The 27,490-nt window shown below is 35.7% G+C and overlaps 2 protein-coding genes, 3 long non-coding RNA genes and 1 pseudogene across 38 annotated transcripts; 1 reads left to right on the top strand and 5 right to left on the bottom strand.

Moving 5' to 3' along the window:
* Positions 2,005 to 3,713, bottom strand: LOC104749616 (membrane metalloprotease ARASP, chloroplastic-like). Its single transcript, XM_010471280.2, has one exon. It carries the CDS (start codon positions 3,571 to 3,573, stop codon positions 2,233 to 2,235), a length of 1,341 nt encoding a protein of 446 aa, XP_010469582.1. The 5' UTR covers positions 3,574 to 3,713; the 3' UTR covers positions 2,005 to 2,232.
* Positions 5,352 to 8,518, top strand: LOC104753324 (annotated as a pseudogene).
* LOC104753323 lies at positions 8,788 to 10,208 on the bottom strand. Its single transcript, XM_019237676.1, has 2 exons — positions 9,480 to 10,208; positions 8,788 to 9,249 (listed from the first exon to the last, which is right to left on the bottom strand). Exons 1-2 carry the CDS (start codon positions 10,206 to 10,208, stop codon positions 8,788 to 8,790), a joined length of 1,191 nt encoding a protein of 396 aa, XP_019093221.1.
* Positions 13,479 to 14,240, bottom strand: LOC109129691. The gene is made up of 2 exons (XR_002035998.1): positions 13,915 to 14,240; positions 13,479 to 13,817 (listed from the first exon to the last, which is right to left on the bottom strand). It is a non-coding gene; the product is annotated as an uncharacterized LOC109129691 (long non-coding RNA).
* Positions 14,352 to 16,237, bottom strand: LOC104749615. Of its 3 annotated transcripts, none has more exons than XR_002035997.1 (8): positions 15,826 to 16,237; positions 15,638 to 15,719; positions 15,377 to 15,443; positions 15,229 to 15,302; positions 15,075 to 15,129; positions 14,919 to 14,992; positions 14,471 to 14,841; positions 14,352 to 14,394 (listed from the first exon to the last, which is right to left on the bottom strand). It is a non-coding gene; the product is annotated as an uncharacterized LOC104749615 (long non-coding RNA). The 3 variants fall into 3 exon arrangements; XR_002035996.1 differs by having other exon boundaries at positions 14,353 to 14,841; positions 15,826 to 15,887; positions 16,167 to 16,234; XR_002035995.1 differs by having other exon boundaries at positions 14,353 to 14,841.
* On the bottom strand, positions 16,678 to 26,955 carry LOC104749612. 32 transcript variants are annotated; one of them, XR_002036112.1, is made up of 34 exons: positions 26,825 to 26,955; positions 26,519 to 26,708; positions 26,298 to 26,347; positions 26,164 to 26,227; positions 25,987 to 26,051; positions 25,557 to 25,631; positions 25,411 to 25,477; positions 25,250 to 25,320; positions 24,967 to 25,145; positions 24,767 to 24,868; positions 24,589 to 24,627; positions 24,405 to 24,479; positions 24,248 to 24,326; positions 24,093 to 24,174; positions 23,889 to 23,948; positions 23,721 to 23,793; positions 23,524 to 23,632; positions 23,326 to 23,405; positions 23,172 to 23,242; positions 22,998 to 23,063; positions 22,842 to 22,918; positions 22,493 to 22,761; positions 22,128 to 22,415; positions 21,757 to 22,047; positions 21,310 to 21,670; positions 21,103 to 21,212; positions 20,931 to 21,003; positions 20,747 to 20,820; positions 20,598 to 20,662; positions 20,131 to 20,501; positions 19,411 to 20,037; positions 18,591 to 19,327; positions 18,443 to 18,494; positions 16,678 to 17,881 (listed from the first exon to the last, which is right to left on the bottom strand). It is a non-coding gene; the product is annotated as an uncharacterized LOC104749612 (long non-coding RNA). The 32 variants fall into 32 exon arrangements; XR_002036114.1 differs by having other exon boundaries at positions 16,678 to 18,511; positions 18,591 to 18,650; positions 19,219 to 19,327; XR_002036113.1 differs by having other exon boundaries at positions 16,678 to 18,494; positions 18,591 to 18,650; positions 19,219 to 19,327.

Here is a 27,490-nt window from a genome sequence, read left to right as displayed (position 1 = left end):
ATGAGTTAGGAGTTCAAATTTATTAAATAAATCTCAATTAAGTACGAAGTGTGTTAAATATACCATATTAATCTGAATCTGTAAAAACTTAAACTAAACTTTACTTTATATCAGTTCAGTTACCCCACTAATTGATGTTTGTAATTAATTTATACTTGATTATGATAGAGCTAGAGATTGATCTAAAATCCCACAAAATTTATTAGATGCATATAAGTTATAGCTCAAAACCTCAGTAATTATATGTAATTCGATTATGAAGAGTGTCACTAGACTTGATTATAACTACATAAAATATCTTTAATTATTGGCTTAAGTTATATTTTGATCTAGTAATTATGTTGAGTTGTAAAAGTTTAAAATAATTTTATATGGTTTACTTTTCCAAAACAAAAAAAAAAATAGAATGCACTTGATTTTTTTTTTTTGAACCTAACTAAATTCAAACAAAAAAATGAACTAAAAATTATTGTCTTGTTATATAGAAAGATGTGTCTATAAAATCTTACCAGGTTTATTCGAAAATATGTATTTTCAGTAAAGTAAAGGGCAAAAACCTATTAAAATATTACTTTAGTATGGTATACATCATATTATCATGTTAACTCAGAAACTTTAGATATATGTATTTTCAATAATATATAGAAAAGTTCAAACCTTTCAAACCTTCTTTATAAGATATATGTAATAATTTGAAGAAAAAAATGACATTTGTTAACTGATAGGGACCTATAAAACTTCAATCGAAGTTTACTTAATGTTTTGTTCTTTTCTATATCACTTGAACTACCACTAATTATACTGACGTTTGTACTTTTTCTTAGACGGTAATGGATTGATCTACAGTCTATAACAACTTTAACTTATATGAAATTCAATCACAGTACGCGTCAGTAGACTTTGAAAAACTATCGGACCATAATCCATATAATTATAATTCGTTTCCAACTTTGACCTAGTAGTGAATTTCAATTATAAATATTACAAAAAAATATATGGTTATTATCTTTGAACATTATTAATGGATTGTTGTAACTTGTCATACAATTCCCTCGATCTTGCCCATCCATTGGATTCTTTCACATAAATTTCAGAAGTCTTAATTACTTTTAATTACTTTTCCATATATATCCAAGTTCATTTGACCATATTACTATATTAATTTCTTAACTTTGATGCAAAAAAGTACGATACATATATCATTTTCTTCATTATGTTTTCTTTATTTCAAAATTTAAAAGCTATAGTTTTTGTACTTGTATCGAAGACGTTGCTTGCTGATTTCAGAAGTATATGTGGTTCTTTTAGACCCTTTTGTAAGAGAATGTCCCATTCGTACCTTATACTACCATTTAGCTAGATTAAGTGCGTGAGTCGTCATAGCATGTTAGAGATAATTAAATATTACATTTTTATTATTCTTGAAAAAACTTTTACATATTTGCTAATGGGCTTTATATAATTCATTTTTTCAGAAACCCTAAATTTGTATAACTAGGGAATCAACCTTAATTGTGTGTTGCCTTATCTTTGCTTTTGTGAACCTATCTATGGTCTGAACTAATTTCTTGGTATTTGATGAATGCTCGTTTGGTTATGAGGAGTTTCTATTGGTTTGAGTTTTGGATGTATATATGTATCAATTTTGCTGGACTAATATTTTGCAGGGAGGTTGAGTTGACACACTCAGCCTGAGAGACTCAGATAAGAGGCGATTAAAAGTATTTGGGACAATCAACAGCAAGCAGCTGAGTATCACAGGGATGCTTATACGCGGTAAGTGTCGAATTGTACTTATGTAGGATAACGTCAAATCAATGAAGATATAAGGAAATCAAATATTTACAACTTGAAGAGTTGTATACCTACACCTTGTACTTGGTGTAGTCCTAGGTTTAGGATTAGCCGTTGATGAGAGTCTAAAGCTTTAGTTTTTTTTTGTGAGTGGTTGAGTGATCTACACAACTGTTAGTGTTGAACAGATACACTTGTTTACACAAAAAATCTGGTAAAACCACCACAGCAATTTCGACGATTTTCTTTACAAGCATATCATTTATAAAATGGATAACAAAGAGTAGAACTATTACATGAATATGTACCAACAAATTCATCACCATGTGTTTTGTTGTGTTGGAAAACCAAATTGGATCTAAACTCTCAACTTCTTCACACTAAAGTGTTTCCCTTTGCCTCCTCAAAACACAATTCTCTTTTGGCAATTTGAGATAACTACAACATCTCTTTGATGAAATCAAGGCTAAGTGTGTCCTTAACGATGAGAAACAATCCAAGGAATATCACAAGCATGATCCCTGAAGACATTATCCCTTGTTCCACCTCTACAGGAAGCTTCCTCCCTCCTCTAACCGCTTCCAACAATATTAATGCCAATGTTCCACCATCGAGAGCCGGTAATGGCAAGAGATTGATCACCGCAAGGTTAATATTCAGCAACGCTGCAAATTGGTAAAGCCCATCAATGTTTGATCTCGCCACTTCTGCTCCCACTGCAATGATCGCCACAGGACCTGCTACTTTACTTGCTGTTTGAGAGAAGTTGAAGAACGTTTGTTTTAGACCGTCCAACACATTAGACGATAGCCCCATAAACTCCTTTCCCACAAATCTAAATGTCTCCGGAACATTCCTCGGTCTCACCTTAGTGATCCTAACATTTGGAGACAACTGAACACCGATCTTCCCCGTCCCATCAAAGTTCTTATCCGGTGTAACCCTAATATCGAAATCTTGATTCCCTCTTTCGATTCTAAACACCACATCACTCTTAGGGTTTCTTTTAACAATGTCAACAATCTTAGAAACAGCGTCAGGTCCGGTTCTAGACAGTTCAGTACCATCCACAGCGAGGATCACATCCCCTGAAAGCAACCCATCACGAGAGGCAGCAGAAAAGGTCTTAACTTCAGGAACAAGAACACCAGGAAACGCTTCTTGTACAGGCAAACCAACAGATAACACTTGAACAAAGATGATAGCGTAAGCAAAGATCACATTTGCGATGATTCCAGCTGAAACTACAATAGATCTATCTAGAGTTGGTCTGTTCTTAAGGAGATTCTCATCGTCAATGGGAATCTCACTGTCCGGATCATTATCAGGGAAACCAACAAAGCCACCTAGAGGAAAAGCCCTAAGAGAGTACTCAACATTGTTGTAATCGAACTTAGCTAGAATCGGACCAAACCCAATTGCGAATTTACTCACATGGATCCCTTGAAGAGAAGCCGCAAGAAAATGACCTGATTCATGGACAACGATGATCGTTGTGAGAACAGCGATAGCTTCAAGAACAGATTCAAAGCTTCCCAAATCAATCCCAGAGATTGCTCTCGTCCTAAAATCATTCCTTTCTCCTCCATCTGGGTACCTCTTGTTTCCGAACAAGACTCTGTTTTTGAGACTCTGGTTCGGTAAAGCAGAGAGATTCGGGAAAAGGTGAGATTTTGAGAGATGGGATCGTCGAGGGAAATAAGAGATGGGGTTGTTGAAATTGGAGAGGAAGTGAGGGTTACGATGAGAGATTGGAGAAGAAGAAATGTTTAATAGCATGGTTTTTGTGAGAGAAGTGGAGATTTTTAGAGGTACGGTGAAGTGGTACGATTGGAGCCATTGGTGTTAAAGAAGAAGAGATATAATAAACAAACGAGTAAACAAACACAGCACAGAGTCGTGTGCTTTTGGCTTCTTTTGCTTTGAGTCTGTGTATATGTGGATGTGATTCAATTCAACACAACACTAATCTCTCTGCTAGATAATTTTGTATATGGGACTTATGACAGATAAAATATCAACATCGATTTTGTCTTTAATGAACTGATATTTATTGGACTTGAAGGCCCAAATATGCAAGGTTTTTTTTTTTTTACATGGGGTGTTAGATGTTTTAATTACAAGTGTTGGGAGATTAAGAGTAGAAGAAGTGATCTATATAGATGAAGTTTTGGATCTGTTGATTTTGTGCAATGAAGAAGATTTTAAAGAGTTTGTCTATAATTCGGGTTCGTAGACTGATTTTTACAAAAGCGATCTTTATATCAAAAAAGTTTAGAAATTACGAAAATATAATTTACAAGAAGAATTATGAAATATTAACAGAATGTTTAAGTACCTAAAAATTAAAAGGTTCATTGAAGGAAATATTTTAAAATTTTAAAATGTTGGGATATATATAATAGTGAGATTTACCCAGTTTGACACAAATATGAGGTATAATAACTACATTAACTCTCAAACTACGATTAGAACTAAATTAACCCCCATTTAAGTAAAAAGACCGAAAAACCTAAATTATTATTCTGTCTGCAGAAATTAATTTTAAGAATATATTGACTATGATACAAAAGGAAAAAAATCATACTCGATAATATTAGAATTCAAACACTTCTTCGTTTTTCTGCAACTTTTTTTTTCGGTTCTTTCTCTTTTATCTTTGATTCTTTAAATCGCCGGCGAAAGAGAAGATTCATCGCATCTAATTTCCTTCTTTGGGGAATAAGAACCCTAATCGTCGCCGCTACTCTGTTTTGTTGAACTCGGAAACTCCTCTGTCGATCTCACCAAAAACCCAATTCAATGATTCATAGAAAACCGAGACCGAGTTTATTGTTTGTCTGATTCGGTAGGTATCTTGTGTTGCATGCTATTTCCGTTCAATTTAGATTTGGGTGGTGGTGGATTTTTGTCTTGTTGATTTATTAGATAAACGGTTAGTTGAATTATCTCGTTTTGTTGCAGATCTTGCTCCTCAATTGCTTTGGTGCTCCTCAAATCAATCGGTGGCTTCAATTTTCAGTGGGTTCAATTTTCGGTGGGTTCAATTTTCATTTTTCTGGTAAGAAGTTTATCTAATTTGATGGGCTTTGTTTAGATAAATAATTTGCCCCCAATTCGAGAGTGAATAATTTGAAAGTTGATTGTTATAGCTACAAATTTATTTCATTGTTTTACCAAAGTGACAGTTTTTTTTTTCATTCTCGTGTTTGATAATCGGATATGTTTGTTCTTCAGATGGCTAAAATTCTAAGATTGTTTTCTTGGATTAGTGTAATATTTTACAGATGTTTTGTTTGTGATCGGTTTTAAATGTGTTTGAAGATGATCCTATCATTATATTTGTTGTCTCATGATTTAAATTTCAATATGTATAGGAATGGCATCCTCGCCTCTGTGAAGAAGGAAGATCTCCCTTGCAAAACAGGAGCATGAACCACAATTGCTTTTTGTCAAAAATTGGGATAATGAAAGAGGGTTTAGGCTTGGATGTGTGGGGTAAGTTGAAGGAATCATCTCTTGGAGTATTTATTAAGTTAGCTGAAATATGATACACTTGGTCTGCTGCAAAAGTTCACTATATCCTTACACATCAGCTAGCAGTCAACAATTCGCATGAGATATGGTCGTTGATTGATGGTAGACCTATCAGATTTTCGTTAAATGAGTTTGCTGAAATAACGGGATTAAACTGTGATCCAATTGACCCGTCAGAGAACATAGATGTTGATCATCATCCATTTTGGAGCGAAATGAAGATTGCAACAACTTCAGACGGTCCAAAGTATACTGAGTTGGAAAAGGTTATGGATTTTAGCAAGACATGGTCTGAACCCCAAAGGATGATGATTGGTAGGCTAATGTTATTATCTGCTGCAGTACATGGCATAGATCATGGCTCTAGGATCCCTCTTTCAAGTGCTAAAAGGGTTTTTGATCCAGATGGTTTTGAAAAATATCCTTGGGGTCGAGTGGCTTTTAGTTGCCTTGTTAATTCAGTAAAGATTGTTGACTTAGATAAAGACTCTTGTACGGTTCAAGGATGTGTGCATGTTTTGTTGATTTGGTTGTATGAAAGTGTTCCTGTGCATGTTTTGTTGATTTGGTTGTATGAAAGTTTTCCTGGCATTGGAGAATTATATGGGCTGAGAAGGTCTCTGAGTACTGGCATTCCACTTCTTGATTGGCAATCAACCCGGAAAGGTATCAAGGTTGATGAGTTCTTAAAGAATGAGATGGCTAAACATGGTCAGGTTAGTTTTTGAGATTAATTACTGCACCATTTGTTTTATAATTTGTCTCTGTTTTTTTTCCGTTGTGACTAACAACACTAATATTTTTGTTCTATGATGTATGTAGGTGCGTGTAAAGCACATGGTTCATTTGTCGGAGGAAAATATGTATCCTAAATGGAGTGACGACGTGGAGAAGGATCCGGCGCTAGACAACTTGATCATTGATCTTGTTCACAATTGTTTACCTTCAGATGTCTGGAAAGTTGGGATAATAGTCACCATGGGAAGAAAAAAACAGAAAGCTAAAGAAAATGAGAATGGCGAGAGTCGAATGAGTGATAAGAAATTGAAAATGAAAGCTGGTTACTCCATTGATGAAGAAGGAGAAAAAGATGTAACCAAGAAGGAAAGTAAAGGCAAGGAACATATGGATGTTAGTTATTTATTCATTAGCATTCATCTAAGTTTGATAAGTTATAAACTACATACATATAGTAACAAATAAATCATTGCAGGATGTTGTAGATGAGAGAAAAAGCTTGTTGGATATTTGGAAGATGATAGAAAAAATGAATGAGTCAATTACCGACATGGGCAAGAATTTTATGGGTAGGATGGATGCATTAGAAGGTAAATTCGAATCTTTTGTGGAGAAGAGATTGGGTGTGTTAGATGAGAACTTTAGTGATAGGATTAAAACGGTGGAGGTAGATTTGAAAGGAATGAAAGAAACAAAAGCCACTAATGTCCCAATTGATTCGACTTCAAATAACAATGAAGAGGATGAGGCTCATAGTCATCAACCAATAAGTTTTATTTTGGTATTTAATTTCCATTTGTTTATTTTTTTTCCTATATTGTAATACGATTTTCAAAAATTATTCAAATTTTGCAGTCTTGGATGGTAGAGATGAAAGAGACATCGAAAGATGAATTTCCTGTCCCTCGAGTGGTGAAGAAGGTTTACACTGTGAGTAATAAAAAGAAGAAGTCAGAAACAGAAATATCTGCTGATCTTCCTTTATGTGAGCAGAATTATTTTACTCAAGATCATCAGAAAAACTTTGTGGGTGATGTTTTAAAGAAACTTTGTCGCAAGAATGCATGTCCAGCTTCCGTAAAGGTTGAAAAGGAGAAGGGAAAGAGGCCAGCTGCTGATGGTGATGAACTTGAAGATATTACTGACAAAGTTGTTGCTCTTGATACAAAAATGGCTTCTAGTTCAGAAGATACATGGGATGACCCTGAACAACGGTTGATTAGTAAAAGGCTTGATGCAACATTGACACGACTTGGAGAGCCGTTAAAATTGGATGGAGATACGACACAAGAAAAACGAGTTCCGCAGTTGGCAAAATCTCAAAAGTATCCATATGTTGGTAACTCTACTGTGAAACGAATAATCCCTTCCATTGTGTCTAATGATTATCTTAAGCCAGCTGAACATGCTAAGTTACAGAAACTTATGGATTTCCTGAAGCTTGATCAGTAAGTATTATCCTTATGATACTTACATTAAGGTTTTTATTTCCTATTAGTACACATTAGGCTTATGATGTAATCATGTTTACAGGGAGGCACCTTTGCAAACTGGGAATCCAGATGTTAGATTTTATTGGCAGATTATGACACCAAGATTGGACTGGCCTAGTTTTGATTATGGATGGTTGAAAGACTTTGTAAGTATATATTTTTGGTTTTTATTGGCATTTTATTGTGGAGTAGTTATTGGTCATTTCTAATGCGGATTTGCTTGTAATGTAGCACATGGGCGCTGCCATGACTATGTTCCGCAACAGGTTCATTCGTGATCCTTCTCAGTACCCTAACCCTCGCATAGCCTTCTTGGATCAAGATATGCTCCCATCACTATTGAAAGATTACGACCAGTTTGCACTTTCTCGAAGAAATTTCTTGTTCAGAGCCATGTCCTGTTGACTCGCAGACAAACAAGAAGTGGCACATTCATGTGGATCATTTATACGTTTGCCTTTTTGTCAACCAAAATCATTGGGTGGCTCTGGATATTGACTTGCCAGCTAAAACCATTTACGTGTATGATAGCATTCCATCCTTGGTGAAAGATTCTGATTTGGTGAAAGACTACATTGCACTTAGGCGAATGATCCCTGCATTGTTAAGCCACGCAATTCCTCCACAGGTTCGCAAGAAAAGCTATGCCATGCTAGAGGTGAAACGAGTGACACAAGGTGTGCCATTGAATGAAGATCCAGGTGATTGTGGTGTGTTTGCTCTAAAGTACATTGAGTGTTTGGCCCTTGGGATAAAATTTGATGGGATATGCGATAGGAACATCCCGACGATTCGGATAAAACTTGCATGTGAGATATTTGATGAAGTTGGTGAGGGTCTTGGCCATCATAAGTCTAACAATTTGTCTCAACCTAAAGTTTTTGTAATACCTCACCTCATTGATGAATCCCTCACTTCATTGATGAGTGAGTGATAATTTGTTTTTCGGGTTCACATTTTATTTTTGTGGTTAACGTGTCTTTGTTTTTTTGGGTTTACATGTTTTTTGTGGTGAACGTGTATGATAACATTTTTTTAGATTATGCAATGTAAATAATGTTTTCCTCTAAACAATATTCCAGTTGAATTTAAAACAAAATCAAGATAGATTAACAATTACCACAAGTGTATTGTAATCACCACAAGTGTATTTCAATTACCAACCATGTATTTTTTTCAAAGGGCACACCAAAAACGAAAACTAAAACAAACTGAACTTGAAACTCTAGTTATTACATGTCTTTCGATTATGTCCTACTTGATTGCAATTACCACAAGTGTATTGTTTTCTTGGCTTTTTCCTTTTCATCGCAATCTCCAAAGCAGACTTCATTCTTAAATTCTTTGGCCTTCCAGGTTTGTTTTTAGGTATCGGTGGTAAAGCAACCTTGCTTGCAACTTGTTCAGGAACTGGTGTACCAAAATCTCTTGGCATGATGGCAGTTGCATAGGAATCACACAAGTAGATTCTACGGAAATAAGGATGACACATCCTTATTCGAGATGTTTTCCTCTTTTCACAAGCCGCAATCGCATGTGCACAAGGCAACTTCTCCAAGTCAAACCTGCGACATGTACACCTTCTATATTTCAAATTTACAACGTGGAGAGATGATCCACTTGTAACTTGTACTTGATTAGCATCTATATCTTGCACAGTAAGTAGCTTAGCATACTCTACACGACTCTGTAAAACAGCATAAAATTAACGCTTTTGTTTAACAACAAGTTATGATTACAAAATATATACGACAATAAGAAGAGAAAATATACTTGTAGAATTTTCTCTACACCACGAGTTAGAGATGTAGGCATTTTTAATGCATCATTCCTTCGATCTGAAAATCATCTAGTCATCATGGACCTAATTGTTTCTAACAGTTCCACAATAGGATAACTTCTAGCGTGTGACATCACCGTATTCATTGATTCTGCAATGTTACTAGTAAGCAAGTTGTACCTATCACCAGGGAAATGTGCACGTGTCCAGAGTCGCACATCAGCTTGGACAAGGTAATCATGAAGTGCAGGATTCAAAGCTTCAATCTGATCAAAAATGGACTGAAAATCGACTACTCTGTAAGCACTTGCCGCCTTCTTAACCAAACCAAATGCTTCCCAACCTTTAAATCGAACCAAAATATTTTTGTACAAATGGTATGTACATATTCCCCTGCTAGATTTCGAATAAACCTCCTTAATTGCTTTTCCAATAGATTTGTGCCTATCATAAATTATGGCTAGACCTTCGTCATTTGATATCACACACCCGAGTTGCTTGAAAAACCAGTCCCATGATTCATCATTTTCGGTATCAACCACGGCCCATGCTATTTGAAATATCTGAAAATTGCCATCTTGAGATGTTGCCGTCAGAAGTGTCCCTTTGTATTTTCCTTGTAAAAACGTACCATCAACAACCAACACTTTCCTCATGAAAGGAAATCCATTCAAGCTTACACCATATGCTAGGAACAAGTAGTTAAATCTATCAGCATCATCAAGTTCAAGCTGCGTATATGTTCCTGAATTTGCCCTCTTTAACATGTACAAGTAAGTATTTAGCTGCATATAACCACTCTCTAGACTACCCCTGACCAATTGACGAGCATGTCGTAGTGTCCGATACGCCTTCCAGTATTCCATCTGTGCAAAACGAACTATTAACAAAAACGTTATACAAACTAAAACTATGTTAAAAATATTAAATAATTACCAAGCAATGTACCTTGATCTGAAATAATAAACGCTTCTGCAACATGCATTGGCAATACCTTGGGCCCAACTCCACCAACGAAATCTTTATACAACGCTCCTAGAATCTTATAATTTGCTTGTTTGGTACGTGAAGAACGCTCAATCACTAAACATGTATGTTGTGAAATAAACACACGCACATGGAACTTTGGATAATCTTTTCCTGTTGTAGTAGCTCTCACCCTCCACTTACAACCTTTTACCCAGCACTTGACAATTAGCAACCTTGGGTTCGATTTATATTTATAGTAATTGAACTTCTCTACTACGGTTAGTATTTGCAATCTTGTCTCCAAATGCTTCTTCGTTTCATAACATTGACCAACAACCAAATTAAGAGAAGACAACTCTAACTTTGCATAATTATCATCTTCCTTATGTTCTTCAATGAATATACCTGAACTTGTCTTCTTATTTGGTGAACTTGTCTTCTTCTTCCTCCACCATTCTCTAAGCCAACATGACACCACTAAAACACTTTGCCAAATTAGGCGCCACTAAGAATCAAGACCAAAAAAAGTGCTTGCAGCAAACGAGAAGGACATGAATTCACTCTTGATGCCGTCAGCCTTAAGTATCATAAGCTTGACTCCCTAATTAAACAATTCACAAACCATTAGTCAGAGACAAACAATTGACGATATATGAAGAAGTGCTGGGCAACATTGATACAAGATTAAGTAGAGATGTTTTGGTAATATCTTGAACTAAATGCAAATGATAAGAACGCATAATAGGCAATAGGCAAGAAGACACAAATAGGGCAACTCACAGTGTAGCCTGAACCTTGAGCACTGTATCCAACTCGCTCGGTCATATGATCCAACAGCGTCGTAAGTAGCACACACACCCTTTTCCTGCAAATTATAAATCAAGAATTAAGTATCCCACGATAGAGTATTATTGAAACCAAAAGGATAGAGTGAAACAACTATAAAATGATCACAGGTTAACAAAACCCGTGAGAAAGCTTGAAGACTTACCCAGGAGAAGAGTATGCAATGATCCGATCATAATTAGCTTCCAAAACACCTGCAAGACGAAGAAGAAAATGTTAAGAGGAAGAACAAAAAACTTGTAGACTTTAGCATAGAAAAGAAGCAAAGCGTGTCCTTATCTCCTCTTGAGAACATAATAAAAATATCGGATTTAGAAACCAAACTTTAGAAGAAAAACATGAATTCGAGTGACAACGATCAGTCAAAGCCATCATTGAACAATTGTAGGATCCTTCTCCACACACCTAAACCAGAAAAACAAAAACCAACAAGTAAATAACATGTAACTAAGGAAGAACAGAGAGTAAAAAGATGAGTTCAGAGGAAGAACAGAACCCTTGAAGACGTTACCACAGAGAAGAAGAGAAGCGTGTCCTTGTCTCCTTGAGACATCACCCTCATCGATAAAAGCATCAACCATAACCTGAAATAAAAGAGCAACAAGTATCACCCTCATCGATAAAAGCAACATCATAAAAAAGCAACTTGATGCGCGCAATTTAGAAAACAAACTCTAGAAGCCATCACCGATCAATCGTAGGACGTTCCTCCACAAAAACCTAAAGCAACAAAAAAACAACAACAGGTAAGTAAGTAATAACATGTAATTAAAAACAGAGAGTAAAAGAAGAGACCAAACCCTAGAACGATCGGTGATGATCGGAGCGGATCGGATCAACATAGATTCCCTTCCAAATTCGTGAAGAAGAAGATAGATATAACAGAGGGAAATTATAATAATTAATTAAAAAAGCTACTACTGATGCAATTGACGAGGAAACCCAAACGGCAAACCCTAGAAGAAGATTTCACTAGTAGGAATGAGAGGTGTTGAGATCGAGTTGGAAACAACATCTGCAGAGACCCGTCGGGTTTAGAAGAATACACAATCATAACATCGATCAGAAACCCTATATATATATACTTCTAACGAATGAAGGAGAACAAAAACAAAAAAAAAAAAAGATAGGAAGATGTGATGCGATGTTAAAACTTATAAGTGCAGTGGAGCGCATTAGCATTATTTATAGACAAGGTATATGTGATCTATTTTTTGGACCGTTAGATTAATAACCTAGGTTTTCCTTTTTCCTATTACAGCCTTTTTATATTCATATAAATATTTCATCTTTTTTTTTTTTTTTTTTTTTTTTTTTTTTTTTTTTTTTNCTACGTCTTTCATATTCTTTGCTATTCCTTCCAATTAATCTTTTAGATTATTTTCTATTGCCTTGTGTGTTTTTTAATTTTTGTTATATTGCATGATATATACTGTTTTCCAGTTTACATATACACGATTAATCTGCAAAAACACCATTTCTCTCTATTTTCCAATTTACATATAAGGCCTCTTCAGCTTGTCCTAACCGCAACCAGACCAGCAGAGCTTTTGGCCTGTCAAAAAATCAAGTGCCTCTGTTCAAACAAAATGCAACAAATCTTGTTTCAATTGCCTAGGCCTAAATTAAGAATCTTTTTGATTTTTTAGAAGAAGTTTTAGCGTTGAATACTTGTGTACGTATAAGCGTCAATAGCCATCTGGATATCCTTTTTGTGAAAGGCATGAGCGAAACAGAGAAACAGAGAAGGAAAAAAAAAAGGGAAAGAGATCAAGTTAGTAGTGACCTATGCTTCTCTTTTTTTAAAACCTCGACTAAGAAAAGAGAAGACACCAATTAGCCTCACTAGGAAGATCTATACTCTGAACCTGAAACTTCCAATCACAAGTCCAAATGATGTTGAAGACTGCCCAGTGGCACAATCCAAAACTCAGGAAGCCAAAATTTAAAATCTAGTTTATAAAAAACAAAGAGATAGCTGATATATCTCAAAAAGAAAGAGACCAAGAACCTGAATAGATCACATGTCCAGCCTAGTGGTGAATCAGAGGAGCTCAGACTTAAGCATATACCACCTAAGAGACTTAAAAAATGACACTGAATACAAACGTTAGTTAAAAGGGAAAAATCATAAGAACAAACTCCATTGGAATAGATGTAGCATGAGAGATACAAATATATATTAACAAAGAAAAAAGTGGAAAGAGACCAGAACGTAACCTAATGTTTTTTTCGGATAGAACATGAACTCGAATCAAAACTAATAAGCAAAAGTGAATTAAGATCTCTTGAGGAAGAAGTTAGGGTTTTAGCTCAAAAACAAGTAAAAGTATAATAATTGTATTAATTGCTGGATGATCTACAAGAAAGGGGATGTTCCTTATTTATATGTTTCTATAGATTACAGAATATAGCTATTTTCCTAATGGATCGCACCAAGATTAGGAAAGTTTCTTCTTTCTTGTTAGGTCGGCTGCTGGGCGATCTGGGAAGTCGGCTTCACGCTCTTGGACCGGGCCCATAAGATCTTGTTGGACCCTGCTTTGAAGACCAAATTCGACCCTCTCTCGAATTCTCAGGTTTAACTAACCGATTTCGATTTATGGTATAGACCGGTATGTTGGGGGTGCTAAATCCTGCACCAACAGAACATCAACTATCTAGTATATACAAATAGTATCAAACAGTAGGAATAGATGCAGCATGAGAGATATACAAAAAACAGAGAAATATACCAACGGGAAAGATAACAAAAACCTGAACAGAACATATGTCCAGCCTTAGAGGGGCTCAGACTGAATGTGTGTAGACAGACAGCAGATATAGAGAGTGATTGATGCAAAAATCTAGAAAACACTATAAGACACACAGAGGACAGATCATAACCCAAGAAACAAATAGCCAAAACTAATTTAAAAACCAATAACAGGGTATATAGATGCGAAGTAACCAACTAGAAACACGAAATTATATTCAAGCCACTCTTTTCCCACCCACAACAAAAGAAAACTTACCTCTTGAGAAATCAGAATAAACCAAAAGATGAAAGGGAGAGAAGAAAGATTCAACCCCATTACCTCGACGATCTGCATCAAAAGAGAGAGTTATCACTTATATAAAAAAAAAATGGGTTAAGGGATTAAGAAGTGAAGGACAAAGGACAAAAAATCAACAGAGAAACGGGTGAGACTAGCCTGGAGAAGAATATGCACCGATCCGATCATAATTCCAAAACACCTGCAAGATGAAGAAGAAAGGAACGTAAGGAATAAAAAACAGAGAGTAAAAGAAGTGTTTAAAGGAAGAACATAACCCCTGAAACAGAAATGCCATTATCACTAAGAAGATCATCAACTTTAAAAAAAAAAAGGATCCATCAAAAGCATCACGACCGATCCTCCACAAACCTGAAATAACAGAGCAAAAGGTAAAAAATCGCATAAACATCATAAAAAGCCTTCAATGATTCAATTCAGAAACAAAACTCTAGAAGAATAAACTGAATTAGAGTGACGATGGTAGGATCCTCCTCCTCCACAAATGTGAACCAACAAAACAAAAACCGATCGACAAGTAAGTTATATTTATCAGAAGAAAATTAAATAGATGTGTGTTTAGAGAAAGGAAACCGTGAGAGAAGAATATGCACTGATCCGATCATATCATAATTCGCTTACAAAACACCTGCAAGAAAAATAAGAAAGGAACGTCAGGAACAAAAAAAAACAGAGAGTAAAAGAAGTTTAGAGGAAGAACAAAACCCTTGAAGACGTTAGCACAGAGAAGAAGCGAAGCGTGTCCTTGAGCCATCATCACTTTCACATCATCCAAAAACCTGAAATAGCAGAATGACAAGTAAATCATATGACAAAATTCACAAAAAAGAAGTAGCAACTGCTGCAATTTAGAAACCAAACCCTAGAAGAAGAACATGAATTAGAGTGACAACGATCAGTCAAAGCCTCCACAAACCTGAACCAACAAAACAAATATAAAAAGACAAGTAATTAGTGATATCAGAACCAAAGTAAAAATCCAAAAGCAAACAGAGATGCGTTTAGAGCAGGGAACCGGTGAGAAGGCTTGAAGACGTAGGCCTAGAGAAAATTGCGCGAAGATCTGATCATAATTGGCTTCCACAACACCTGCAATACGAACAGATAAACGTAAGGAACAAAACAACAACAACAAATAAGGAAGAAAAAAGGAAGAACAAAACCCTTGAAGACGGTTAGCTGCACAGAGACCAAGCCATCACTCTCATCGATAAAAGCATCATCCAAAACCTAAAGAAACAAAAAAAAAAAACAGAACGACCCTTTTCAATGAACATAAAAAGCTAGCTAAGTTTAAACGATGGATGGGTTGAAATAAAAATCAGAGATGCGACTTCGTGTTTAGAAGAATATCACAAAACGACAAGTAATAGGCATGACCATATTCACAGGAAGAAAGCAACCGATGCAGTTTAGAAACCAACCCCTAGAAGAATTACATGAATCAGAGTGACAACGGTCGGTCAAAGCCATCACCGATCAATCATAGCAACCTCTTCCACAAATCTGAACCAACAAAACAAATAAAAAAACGACAAGTAAGCAACATGTAATTAGAAAAAAATAAAATTACCGAACCAACGCAAATAGAGATACTTTTAGATCAAGGAACCTGTGAGACATAGCCTGGAGAAGAATACGTGATGATCCGATCATAATTCGCTTCCGAAACACCTGCAAGTCGGAGAAAAAAAGGAGCGTAAGGAAAAAAATAAAATAACAGAGAGTAAAAGAAGAAGTAAAAGAAGAGTTAAGAGGAAGAACAAAGCCCTAGAAGAAATTAGTCACAGAGAAGAAGCGTATCCATCAAAACCATAAACTGATCATCCTAAACCTAAAAAAAGCGAAGTGTTTCATGAAAAAACTATGAACAATTCAGTTTATAAACCAAACCCTAGAAAATTTAACAAGTGAAAACGATGATGGGTTGAGATAAAAAAACAGAGACGCGACTTGGTGTTTAGAAGAAGAATATCACCACACCACCAGGCACCAGTAAATCAAATTACTTGAAACGGGCAAGAAACAACAAAGAAAAAGAGAAGATGAAAAAAGAAAGAGAGTAAACGAGATTCATATTATTTATAGATCAAAGCTATTGACCGTGGTGATTTGATCTAATATTAGGTTTCAACGGCTGTGATTAAAATCATAAGTCGGTAGTCAAACACTTTGACTCTTTTGTCCACCTGGCACCTGATGAGTGTTTTTTTTTTCTTTTTTCCTTTTTCTTACGCTCCATATGCTTTTATTATTAGCAAATTCCGTTAGATTCTCTCATTTACTTGTTTCCTTTTCTTCTATTTCTTTTTATGAAAATATATATAAAGTAGAAGAAAAGTTAAATGGTTGTGTTCTTCATAATGCTAAATACGAAACAAATACCACAATTTTCGTATTTTCCTTTCACATATTGTCAGCCTACTTTGATAGCAGGCCTTAAATAGGTTTTCTGAGCCCAATATAAGATCCAGTTCTCTGTTATTCATTGCCTTGGAGTCATTTATTTCGTGATTGCCAAAGTTTCGGACATCACATGACATCGTTAATTTGAATTGACCATATCGTTAATTTTGATTGACCATAAGCCTGTTTTCACATTCTCCAACAAGGAAGCACCATCGAACTCGCTCAACAAGACTTCGTAGAAATAATTTTTGCGATGGTGGGTGGTTTCGCCTATACCACACATTCCCCCATATTTCCGATCATTTGGACATCATTAGGATCTACGCTCACCAGCGGATATATGCTTCTCATGTCATTCCTATCAATTCATCTTTAAAACTTCCAAAACAGAATCTTGTACATCCAAGACTTCATTTCTCCGAGAATAGATACACTACTTACAAAATCCAAACATTTTCAGTCTCTACTCCAGTCCAGTCACAGTGCTTCCCATAAGAACTTCAGAAACCGCAACACCAGCGTAGGCTTCATGGTCACGACATGACAAATCGAAAAGAGGCTCCTCTATGTTCCGAACAGTGAGAAGTTGAGAAAACATCGCAATTGTAGAGGCAAGTACAAGCAACACACACCGAAGGTCTTATAAATGATCTAGACACTTCTGTGGTAGAATCTGAACAAAAGTAACCATAATGGAGAACAAGTCCAAGAAACAAAAGGAACTATGATTTGGAGGTAACAATCCAACAACTTACTTAATCAACCTCTTCACCAGATGTAAAGAGGTGATGTTTTCAATTTTCACTGACTACATAAGAACACTCCTACGAAGTCTATCCATAAAATTAAGCCTCCCCTCCCAAACAAAATCAAGCGAGGACTTTATTATCAAATGTCTAGCGATCGAACCATTAAAACCAACCACAACCCAGGAAGCAAGAAACCTCACAAGTCAGAAGTAAAGACCATTATCAACAAAACCAAAACTCTTCACCTTCTATGAGGCTGCCCCCATGAGGTCACACTACCAGCAATAATCACTTACATAATCAAATAAATGATAACATCAAAATAGCAAACTAAAGAGAATCTGAGCAGTAACACAACTCACCAACACAAGACAATATAGTGGTAAAACCAAAACAGAAAAAGGCACAAAACACCACTGGTATAAAAAAAAAGGTACTGCAATCAAAATTTCAATCTTCAATGCCCAAAACATCAAATAGGGACTCTGGCTCTTCACATCCTCAACATACCTATAATGAAGGGAAGTAATTCATAAATAGAAAAGCTACCATCACAAGCATATATAATTGGGACTAAACAAGAGATAAAAGAGTAGGAATATATATAGGACACCAAAATGGATAAGAGACCAAGTAGTATCCTGAAGTATCTATGTTAAAAGACTTAACAAAAAAAAACAGGCATAAGCAGAAATGCGAATAACACTAGATAAATGAGGAACATTACTGTTGACGGGAAACATCCAATAAACAATTTCTAATCATGTGAAATTCCCCAACTGTCATAGTCTCATATCTCATAGTTAGAAGCTCATGAGGCTAAATACACTTCAAAATACCTGATTAACAACATGTCTAGCTTTCTGCTTAAGAGAAGAAGCTCAGACTTGAAGATGTTCAATGCAAAAACTACTTTGGTAGACACATCCATCATAAAAAGGACAGATAATAAGTACAAACCCATTTAAAAGGATCGGAGTGCAAAGGATCGGAATATAGTGATTGATGAAGAAATCCTGGAAAATACAATAAGACACAGAGAGGAGAAATAATAACAAAAAGGAAACATACCAATTGAGATCAATCCTTTATGCCACCAGTGAGGAACCCAAAACTTACTTCTCTGGAATACCCAATAAACTATAACAATCAGAAGTAATTCACAAATAGAAAGAGGCGTAACAACTAACAAACACCAGGAAAAAGAAGCTCATGGCACCTGAATCAACCATAGGAATTAAGAATTCAAACAGAACTTCTACTTGCATCATCCAAATTCCTATACACAGATAATGAATTCACGTAGAAATAGAAAACACAATCCCAAACAGAAGTGATTAGCATTTAAACCATAGAACAATGCAGAAAGACAAAAAGAGAAAATGGGAAGCAATACTGATCATATCTCCAAGGAAAAGAGAAAACCACCAATCACAAGCATATGAGAGTAGGGATCAAACACATAAGAAATAACATAGAAATAACAAAGAAGGGAGCACATCACATAAGGAAAACCCCAATCACAAGCATATGAGATTAAGATCAAACACTAGAAATAGATGTAACATGAAAAACTATATAGGGAAACTGACCAATTAGTTACCTGATGCTTCTCTCTTTTAGAACCTTGACTATCAATAACAAATGGTCTTAGGCATAAAACATAAATTCCCTATCACTAAGAAGATCATCAACTACAAAAAACCTGAAACATCCAATAATAAGTCCAAATGATGTTGTAGACTGCCCAGTGCCACAGTCCAAAACTCAGGAAGCCAAAATTCAATATCTAGTTTATCAAAACAAAGAGATAGCAAACAGATCCCAAAGAGAAAGAGAACAAGAACCTGAATAGACCACATGTTCTGACACTCACAAATTAAACTCCTTAGCATCCTCAACATACCAAAAAATCAAAAGACACTCCCCACTGTCACAGTTCACAGCTCAAAATCCCTGTTAGCACAATCCAAAACTCAGGAGTAAAAATTTCAGAAATTGCTGCAGATCGCTAAGAGAAAGAGGAACAAAAACCTTACATAAACCATATGTCGAACCTTTTACATCAGAGGATGTCAGAGTGTAAACATGGAACCACAAGATCAAAGGCATCTTTCAAGCTCAATATACCTAAAACAAATTAAAGAGGACCATTTCACATTAAAAAAAAAAAACTTTTACAAGGATATGATGGTTCCGTTCCCCTCTTTCGCTTCAGGGCCTGCCAATGCTAAAAAAAAACTGCGTCAAAAGCACTAAACATAAATGTAGCATGAGAGATAAGACTTTCGACTATATATGATTAAACAGTGGGAATAGATGCAACATGAGAGAGATACATAAACAGAGAAAAATACCAACGGGAAAGAGACCAAAAACCTGAATAAACCACATGTCCAACTAGCTTTGTGCATAAGAGGAGCTCAGACATAAGCGTACCATCTAAGAGACTTTTAAAAAAAAGACATTAATTGGCAGATTTAAGCACACAAAGAAAACAACTTATAAATATTCAGGTTTAGCAGACCTAAGACACTAGTTAATAACCTCGAGTTTCTGCAACAAAAGACAAGATTTTCGTAAGGAGGAAGAACACTACCCGAAGATGTAGCGCATAGTAGACAAAAAGGATACATCAAAAGCATCACCGACCGATACTCCACAACCTGAAAAAACATAGCAAAGAGGTAAAAATCCCATGCACATAATAATAAGCCTTCAACGATTCAATTTGATAAACAAAACTCTAGAAGAATAACCTAAATTAGAGTGACAATGGTTGGTAGGATCCCTTACAAATGTGAGCCCACAAAACAAAAAACGATAAGTAAGTAACATACAATTAGAAGAAAAAAAACACCGAACCAAAGTGAATATTCGTAAGGCAAATAGAGATGCGTTTATAGCAAGGAACCTGTGAGAAAGCATGGAGAAGAATATGCAGTTACCTGATCATATCATAACTCGCTTCCAAAACACCTGCAAGACGAAGAGGAAAAGACTGTATAGAACAAAAAACAGAGAGTAAAAGAAGTGTTAAGAGAAAACCCTTGAAGACGTTCAAAGAGAAGAAGTGAATCGTGTCCTTGAGCCATCATCACTCTCATCGATAAAAGCATCATCCAAAAAACTGAAATAACAGAATGACAAGTGAATCAAATGAACATATTCACAAAAGAAAGTAAGCAACTGAAGTAATTTAGAAACAAAAGCCATGAAGAATTACATGAATTGGAGTGACAACGATCAGTCAAGGCCATCACCGATCAATCAAAGGATCCTCCTCCAAAACTGAGGAAGCCAAAATTAAAATCCAGTTAATGAAAACAATTAGATAGCCCGCATATACCAAAGGGAAAAGAGAGGACGAAATACCTGAAGAAATTCACATGTACGTCCAGCCAAGTGCAATAGAGGAGCTCTCAGAAGTAAGCATATCACCTAAAAGACTTGAGAAAACAAAAGACATTGAATACACAAACTAGTTAAACACAGGAAAAGTATAAGAGCAAATAAGATAAAGAAGGAAAAAAAAAATACACAGGAGAACAAATCATACCTAGAAGATGTAACACAAGATATCAGAATCATAAGATTTTAACAGAGCAATCCCACACTACCTCAGCGGGGACCTGCATCATCATCAGACATATAGACGATATTATTAGATTATCTCCAAAATATTTAAGAATTAAGGAGGGGAAAGGGAAAAAAAATCCAAAGAATTAGACCCGCTTGACAAGGATCAACCAAAAAGCGCATGAACCAGTTAGTAACCTGACACTTTTTTCTTGTAGAACCTCATTGCTATAACAAAAGATCATAAGACATTATTGGTAACCTGAAACATCCAATAACAAAGTCAATGGAAACAAACGAATGGTTAAAAGATACCCAAGGACAAAGACAATGAAACATTCAATACAAAAACTACTTACTCAGGACAAGGTATATGAACAACCTCGTTTGGAAAGGAACTTAAGACAACCTTTCATATGAATATGTGTAGACAGACATCAGCAGAGAAACAGAGAGGAGTGATTCATGCAGAAAACCTGAAAAACACAATAAAAGAGAAACAGAGGACAGATCATACCTAACAAAAAATAGCCAAAATTAAATAAATCAACCAATAGATGCGAAGTAACACGAAACACGAAATTGCACACATCAAGCCATCCTCCCACACACACAAAAAAAAAATAAAAATAAACTAAACCTCTTGAGAAATCAGAAGAAACCAGAAGAGAAAAGGTAGAGAAGAAAGATTCAACAGAGCAATCCCATTGCCTCTACGATCTGCATCAAAAGAGAGAGGGAAAGATATCAATTATACAAACAAAAAATTCGAAACAGAGAAAACGAGTGACAAGGATCAATCAAACCTATGACCGATAGATCTTCTTAGTATACTCCTCCAACAATCACTGATGGATCATATAACATGAATTAGAGTGACAACGATCAGTCAAGGTATCACCGGTCAATCGTAGGATCCTTCACAAACCTAAACCAACAAAACAAAAACCCAAGTAATTAGAAAAAAACACCGAAACAAAGTGAAAATTCAAAAGGAAATAGAGACACGATTAGAGCAAGGAACTCATGCGAAGGCCTGAAGATGTATTATGGAGAAATACACGTGATGATCAGATCATAATTCCCTTCCAAAAAACCTGCAAGACGAAGAAAGAAACGTAAGGAACAAAACTATAAAAGAAGAAGACGTAAAAGATGTTAAGAGGATGAACAAAACCAATGGAAATCGCATGTCCAGCTTAGTGCACCAGAGGAGCTCAGAAGTAAGACTTGAATACGTTAGCACAGAGGGTGAAAGAAGTGTTAAGAGGAAGGACAAAACCGTTGAATACGTTAGCACAGAGAAGAAGCGAAGCGTGTCCATGTCTCCTTGAGACATCACTCTCATCGATAAAAACATCATCCAAAAACCTGAAATAACAGAATGACATGTAAACCACATAAATAAATTCATAACATTGGAGAAGAATATGCAATGATTCGATCATAATTGCTTCCGGAACACCTACAAGACAAAGAAGAAGGGAACGTAAGGAACATACAAAAGAGAGTAAAAAGAATTGTTAAGAGGAAGAACAAAACCTCTGAAGACATAGCACAAAGAAGAACCGTTTCCATCAAAGTCATCACCGACCAATTGTAGGATCCTCCTCCACAAATCTAAACCACCGAAACAAAAAAAGACAGTAAGTACCATGTAATTAGAAGTAAAAAAAACCATCAAGCAAAATTGAAAATTCAGAAGCAAATAGAGATGCGTTTGAAGTAAGGAACCCCTGAGAAAGCCTGAAATGTTGCCTCGAGAAGATTATGCAATGATTAAATCTGATCATAATTCGCTTCCAAAATATCTGCAAAACGAAGAAGAAAGGAACGTAAGAAACAACAAAAAAAAAAGAGAATAAAAATGTATAAGAGGAAGAAGAAGGACCCCTGAAGACTGCGAGCAGAGAAGAGGCGTGTCCATCAAAGTCATGACTCTCCTCGTTAAAAAGCATAATTATAAACCTGAAATTACAGAACGACAAGCAAATCGCATGAACATATTCAAGAGGGAAAAGCAACCGATGCAAGTTAGAAAACAAACCTTAGAAGAATTACATGAACTAGAGTGAAAACTATCAGTCAAAGCCATCACCGATCCTTTACAAACCTAAACCAACAAAACAGAAACCACAAGTCAATAACATGTTTTTAGAAAAAACCATCGAACCAAAGTGAAAATTAATATGGAAATAGAGATACGATTAGAGCAAGGAACCGTGCGAAGGCCTGAAGATGTATTATAGAGAAATACACGTGATGATCAGATCATAATTCCCTTCCAAAAACCTGCAAGACGAAGAAAGAAACGTAAGGAACAAAACTATAAAAGAAGAAGAAGTGAAAGATGTGTTAAGAGAATGAACAAAAACCAATGACGACGTTGCACAGAGAAGAAGTGAAGCGTGTCCATCAAAGCCATAACTGATCAGTAAAAGCACACATCCAAAACCTGAAATAACAAGAGATAAGAGGTAAATCGCACGAACATATTTATATCAAAAGAGCAACCGATGATGTTGAAAACTCTCTGATGGCACAGTCCAAAGGGAAAGAGTGCTGGCATATACCAAAGGGAAAGAGAGTTGTAAATGCCTCACATGTACGTCCAGCCTAGTGCAACAGAGGAGCTCTCAGAAGTAAGCATATCACCTAAGAGACTTGAGAAAACAAAAGACACTGAATACAAACTAGTTAAACACAGGAGAAGCATAAGAGCAAATAAGATAAAGAAGGACAAAACAAAACACAGGAGAACAAATCATACCTAGAAGATGTAACACAAGATATCAGAATCATAATATTTTAACAGAGCAATCCCACACTACCTCAACTACGACCTGCATCATCATCAGACATATAGAAGATATTATATTAGATTATATCCAAAATATTAAGAATTAAAGGGGATGAAAGGGAAAGAAATCCAAATAACTAGATCAATCAAAGCCATCACAGATCAATCCTAGTGCATCCTCCTCCTCCTCCACAAAATCTAAATCAACAAAACAAAACAAACGGCAAGTAAATACGATTGCAATTTAGAAAACCCAAAGTTTGAAATTACATAACGACAAGTAAATCACATGAACATATTCATAAATAGAAAAAGAAACCGATGCAGTTTTTAGAAACCAACCCTTAGGAGAATAACATGAACTAGAGTGAAAACTATCAGTCAAAGCCATCACTGATCAACGGTAGGATCCTCCACCACAAACCTAGACCAACATGAAAATAACATGTAATTAGAAAATTCAGAAAAGCAAATAGAGATGCGTTTAGAGCAAGGACCTGTGAGAAGGCCTGAAGACGTATAACATGGAGAAAGTAGAATACGTGATGATAAGATCATAATTAGCTTCCAAAACACCTGCAAGACGAAGAAGAAAGGAACTTGAGGAACAAATAAATGAAAGTAAAAGAAGTGTTGAAAGGAAGAAAAAAAAACCCTGAAGACGTAGAGCAGAGAAGAAGCGTGTCCATCAAAACCATGACTCTCATCGAAAAAAACATGATTCAAAACCTGAAATAGCAGAACATATTCATAAGAAATAAGCAAACGACCAATTTAAAAACCAAACCTTAGAAGAATAACATGAATTAGAGTGATAACGATCAGTCAAAGCCATCACCGATCAATAGTAGGATCCTCCACCACAAACCTAAACCAACTAAACAAAAAAGACATGAAAATAACATGTAGTTATCACTAAGAAATCATCAACTAATAAAAATAAGTCCAAATTCAAAATCTAGTTTATAAAAAATAATAGATATCTGACATATCCCAAAGAGAAAGAGAACAATGACCTGAATAAACCACATGTTCACACTCGCAGGTTAAACTCCTTTGCATCCTCAACATACCAAATAATCAGAAGACACTCCGTCAGAGTTCACAGCTCAAAATCCCTGTTAGCACAATCCAAAACTCAGGAGTAAAAATTTCAGAAATTGCTGCAGATCGCTAAGAGAAAGAGGAACAAAACTGACTAAACCATATGCCGAACCTTTTATATCAGAGGATGTCAGAGTGTAAACATGGAACCACAAGATCAAAGGCATCTTTCAAGCTCACTATACCTGTCAAAAATTAAAGCGGAGCATTTCACATTAAAAAAAAACAAAAAAAAAAAAACTGTCATAAGGATATGATGATTCCGCTCGTTCCCGTCCTTGCCTTCGGGGCCTGCCAATGCTTAAAAAAAACTGAGTCAAAAACACAAAACATAAATGTAGCATGAAAGATAAAACCAACAGACAAAAAGGGGAAAGAACCAGTAAGTAACCTACCGATTTCTCTTGTAGAACCTCATTGCTATAACAAAAGATCACCAGTGAGATCAGAAGATATTATTGATAACCTGAAACATACAATAACCTGAATAAACCACAAGGAGATAAGACACTGGTAACCACAAGATCAAAGGCATCATCTTTCAAGCTCAAAATACCTATAAAAAAAGGATGAGCATTTAACCACAATGATATGAATCTGATCATAACTCGCTTCCAAAACACCTGCAAGACGAAGAAGAAAGGAACGTAAGGAACAACAAAAAAGAGAGTAAAAGAAGTGTTAAGAAAAGAAAAAAAAAACCCTGAAAACGTAGAACAGAGAAGAGGCGTGTCCATCAAAGCCATCACTCTCATCGATAAATGCATCCTTCAAAACCTGAAATAACATAACATATTCATAAGAAAAAAAGCAACTGATGCAGTTTAGAAACCAAACCTTAGAAGAATAACATGGACTAGAGTGACAACGATCATTCAAAGCCATCACCAATCAATCGTAGGATCCTTCACAAACCTAAACCAACAAAACAAAAACCACAAGTAATTAGAAAAAACATAACTGATCCAAAACCTGAAATCACAAGAGATAAGAGGTAAATCGGACGAACATATTTATAACAAAAAAGCAACCGATGATGTTGATGGCACAGTCCAAAACTGAGGAAGCCAACCAGTTAATGAAAAAAATTAGATAGGTGGCATATACCAAAGGGAAAGAGAGGAGGAAATACCTCAAATGTACTTCCAGCCTAGTGCAACAGAGGATCTCTCAGAAGTAAGCATATCACCTAAGAGACTTGAGAAAACAAAAGACATTGAATACAAAAAACTAGTAAAACACAGGAAAAGTATAAGAGCAAATAAGATAAAGAAGGACAAAAAAAAAAACACAGGAGAACAAATCATACCTAGAAGATGTAACACAAGATATCAGAATCATAAGATTTTAACAGAGCAATCCTTAACGAGGACCTGCATCATCATCAGACATAATATTAAGAATTAAAGAGGGGAAAAGGGAAAAAGATCCAAAGAATTAGACCTGCATCATCAGACCGATCGACCGTAGCGAATCCTCCTCCTCCACAAAATCTAAATCAACAAAACAAAGACGACAAGTTAATTCGATACAATTTAGAAAGCCCAAAGTTTGAAAACTAAGAAGCGAAAACAGAGTGCCTGAGAAAGTTATAAATCGATCATGGCATTATCAATCACAATCTACAACAGCAAAAACTAAAAATAAGATTTAATAAACCAAACCGTTGGAGGACTCAGGAGGAGTGTGAAAAACTCAGAAGCGGGGGAGCGAGCGATGACAGAGCGACCCAAACCCTACCGATGGAATTGAGAGAGACCCAAACCCTACCCATGGAATTGAGAGAGACCCAAACCCTAGCGAAGAGCGATGATCGGATCATCATAGTCTCATATGATTCGCTTCAAAAAATACCTGCAAGACGAACAAAACAAATTACAAAAATCAGAGACTCGTGAAGAAGAAGAAAAATAACAGAGGGAGAACACTACAACAACTAGAGAGATTCAATTGAAACAAAATCAACAAACCCTAGAGAAGATTTCACCGGTAGGAAGAACGAATTAGCCATGATCGGTTGGATACAAAAGATCATAGACCCGTCGGGGTTTAGAAAATTACCACACCACACCACCAGCCGTACTAACGGAGGACAACAAAATTAGAAAAAAAATAGGGAAAGAAGATGAAGAAGTGGAGCGCTTTATTTATAGGTAAGGTTTTTGACGGTCAGGATTTGATGTTAGCTTCTTTCCTTTTTCCTTTTTTCCTATTAGTCTTCTAGAATCTTTATTTGATATTTCCTTTTCCTTTTGTTATTACCGTTGTCGGCCCAACTAGACAATATCAAAAATGTTTGGGCCTTTTTCGCAATCAGTTCATCTGAAACAAGAGAATCTTTTACGTCCAGTTTTTTTTTTTTTTTTTTTTATAACTCTTTATGTCCAGTATTATTCCTATTTTATAACCGTTGATCTAATAGTCTAATACTAGTCTAGTTTCGGTTAACAAAACAAAACAATTGATGTAATTGATCCACAATTAAAGAAAGAAAAAATCATATGATTTGATGTTAAAATTGGATGTTTTTATAAACCCATGAATAATATAAAAAATATAGTGGAAACAAAATCATGATTTTAGATTGCTTATACTTATACAACACATTGCTTCACACAAAAATCGTTTGCCATCAT

The sequence above is a fragment of the Camelina sativa genome, chromosome 16 (assembly GCF_000633955.1).
Source record: "Camelina sativa cultivar DH55 chromosome 16, Cs, whole genome shotgun sequence".
In the NCBI taxonomy this organism is placed as follows: Eukaryota; Viridiplantae; Streptophyta; class Magnoliopsida; order Brassicales; family Brassicaceae; genus Camelina; species Camelina sativa.
The sequence above is the reverse complement of the archived record's forward strand: the minus strand, read 5'-3'. Positions and strand labels throughout refer to the sequence as shown.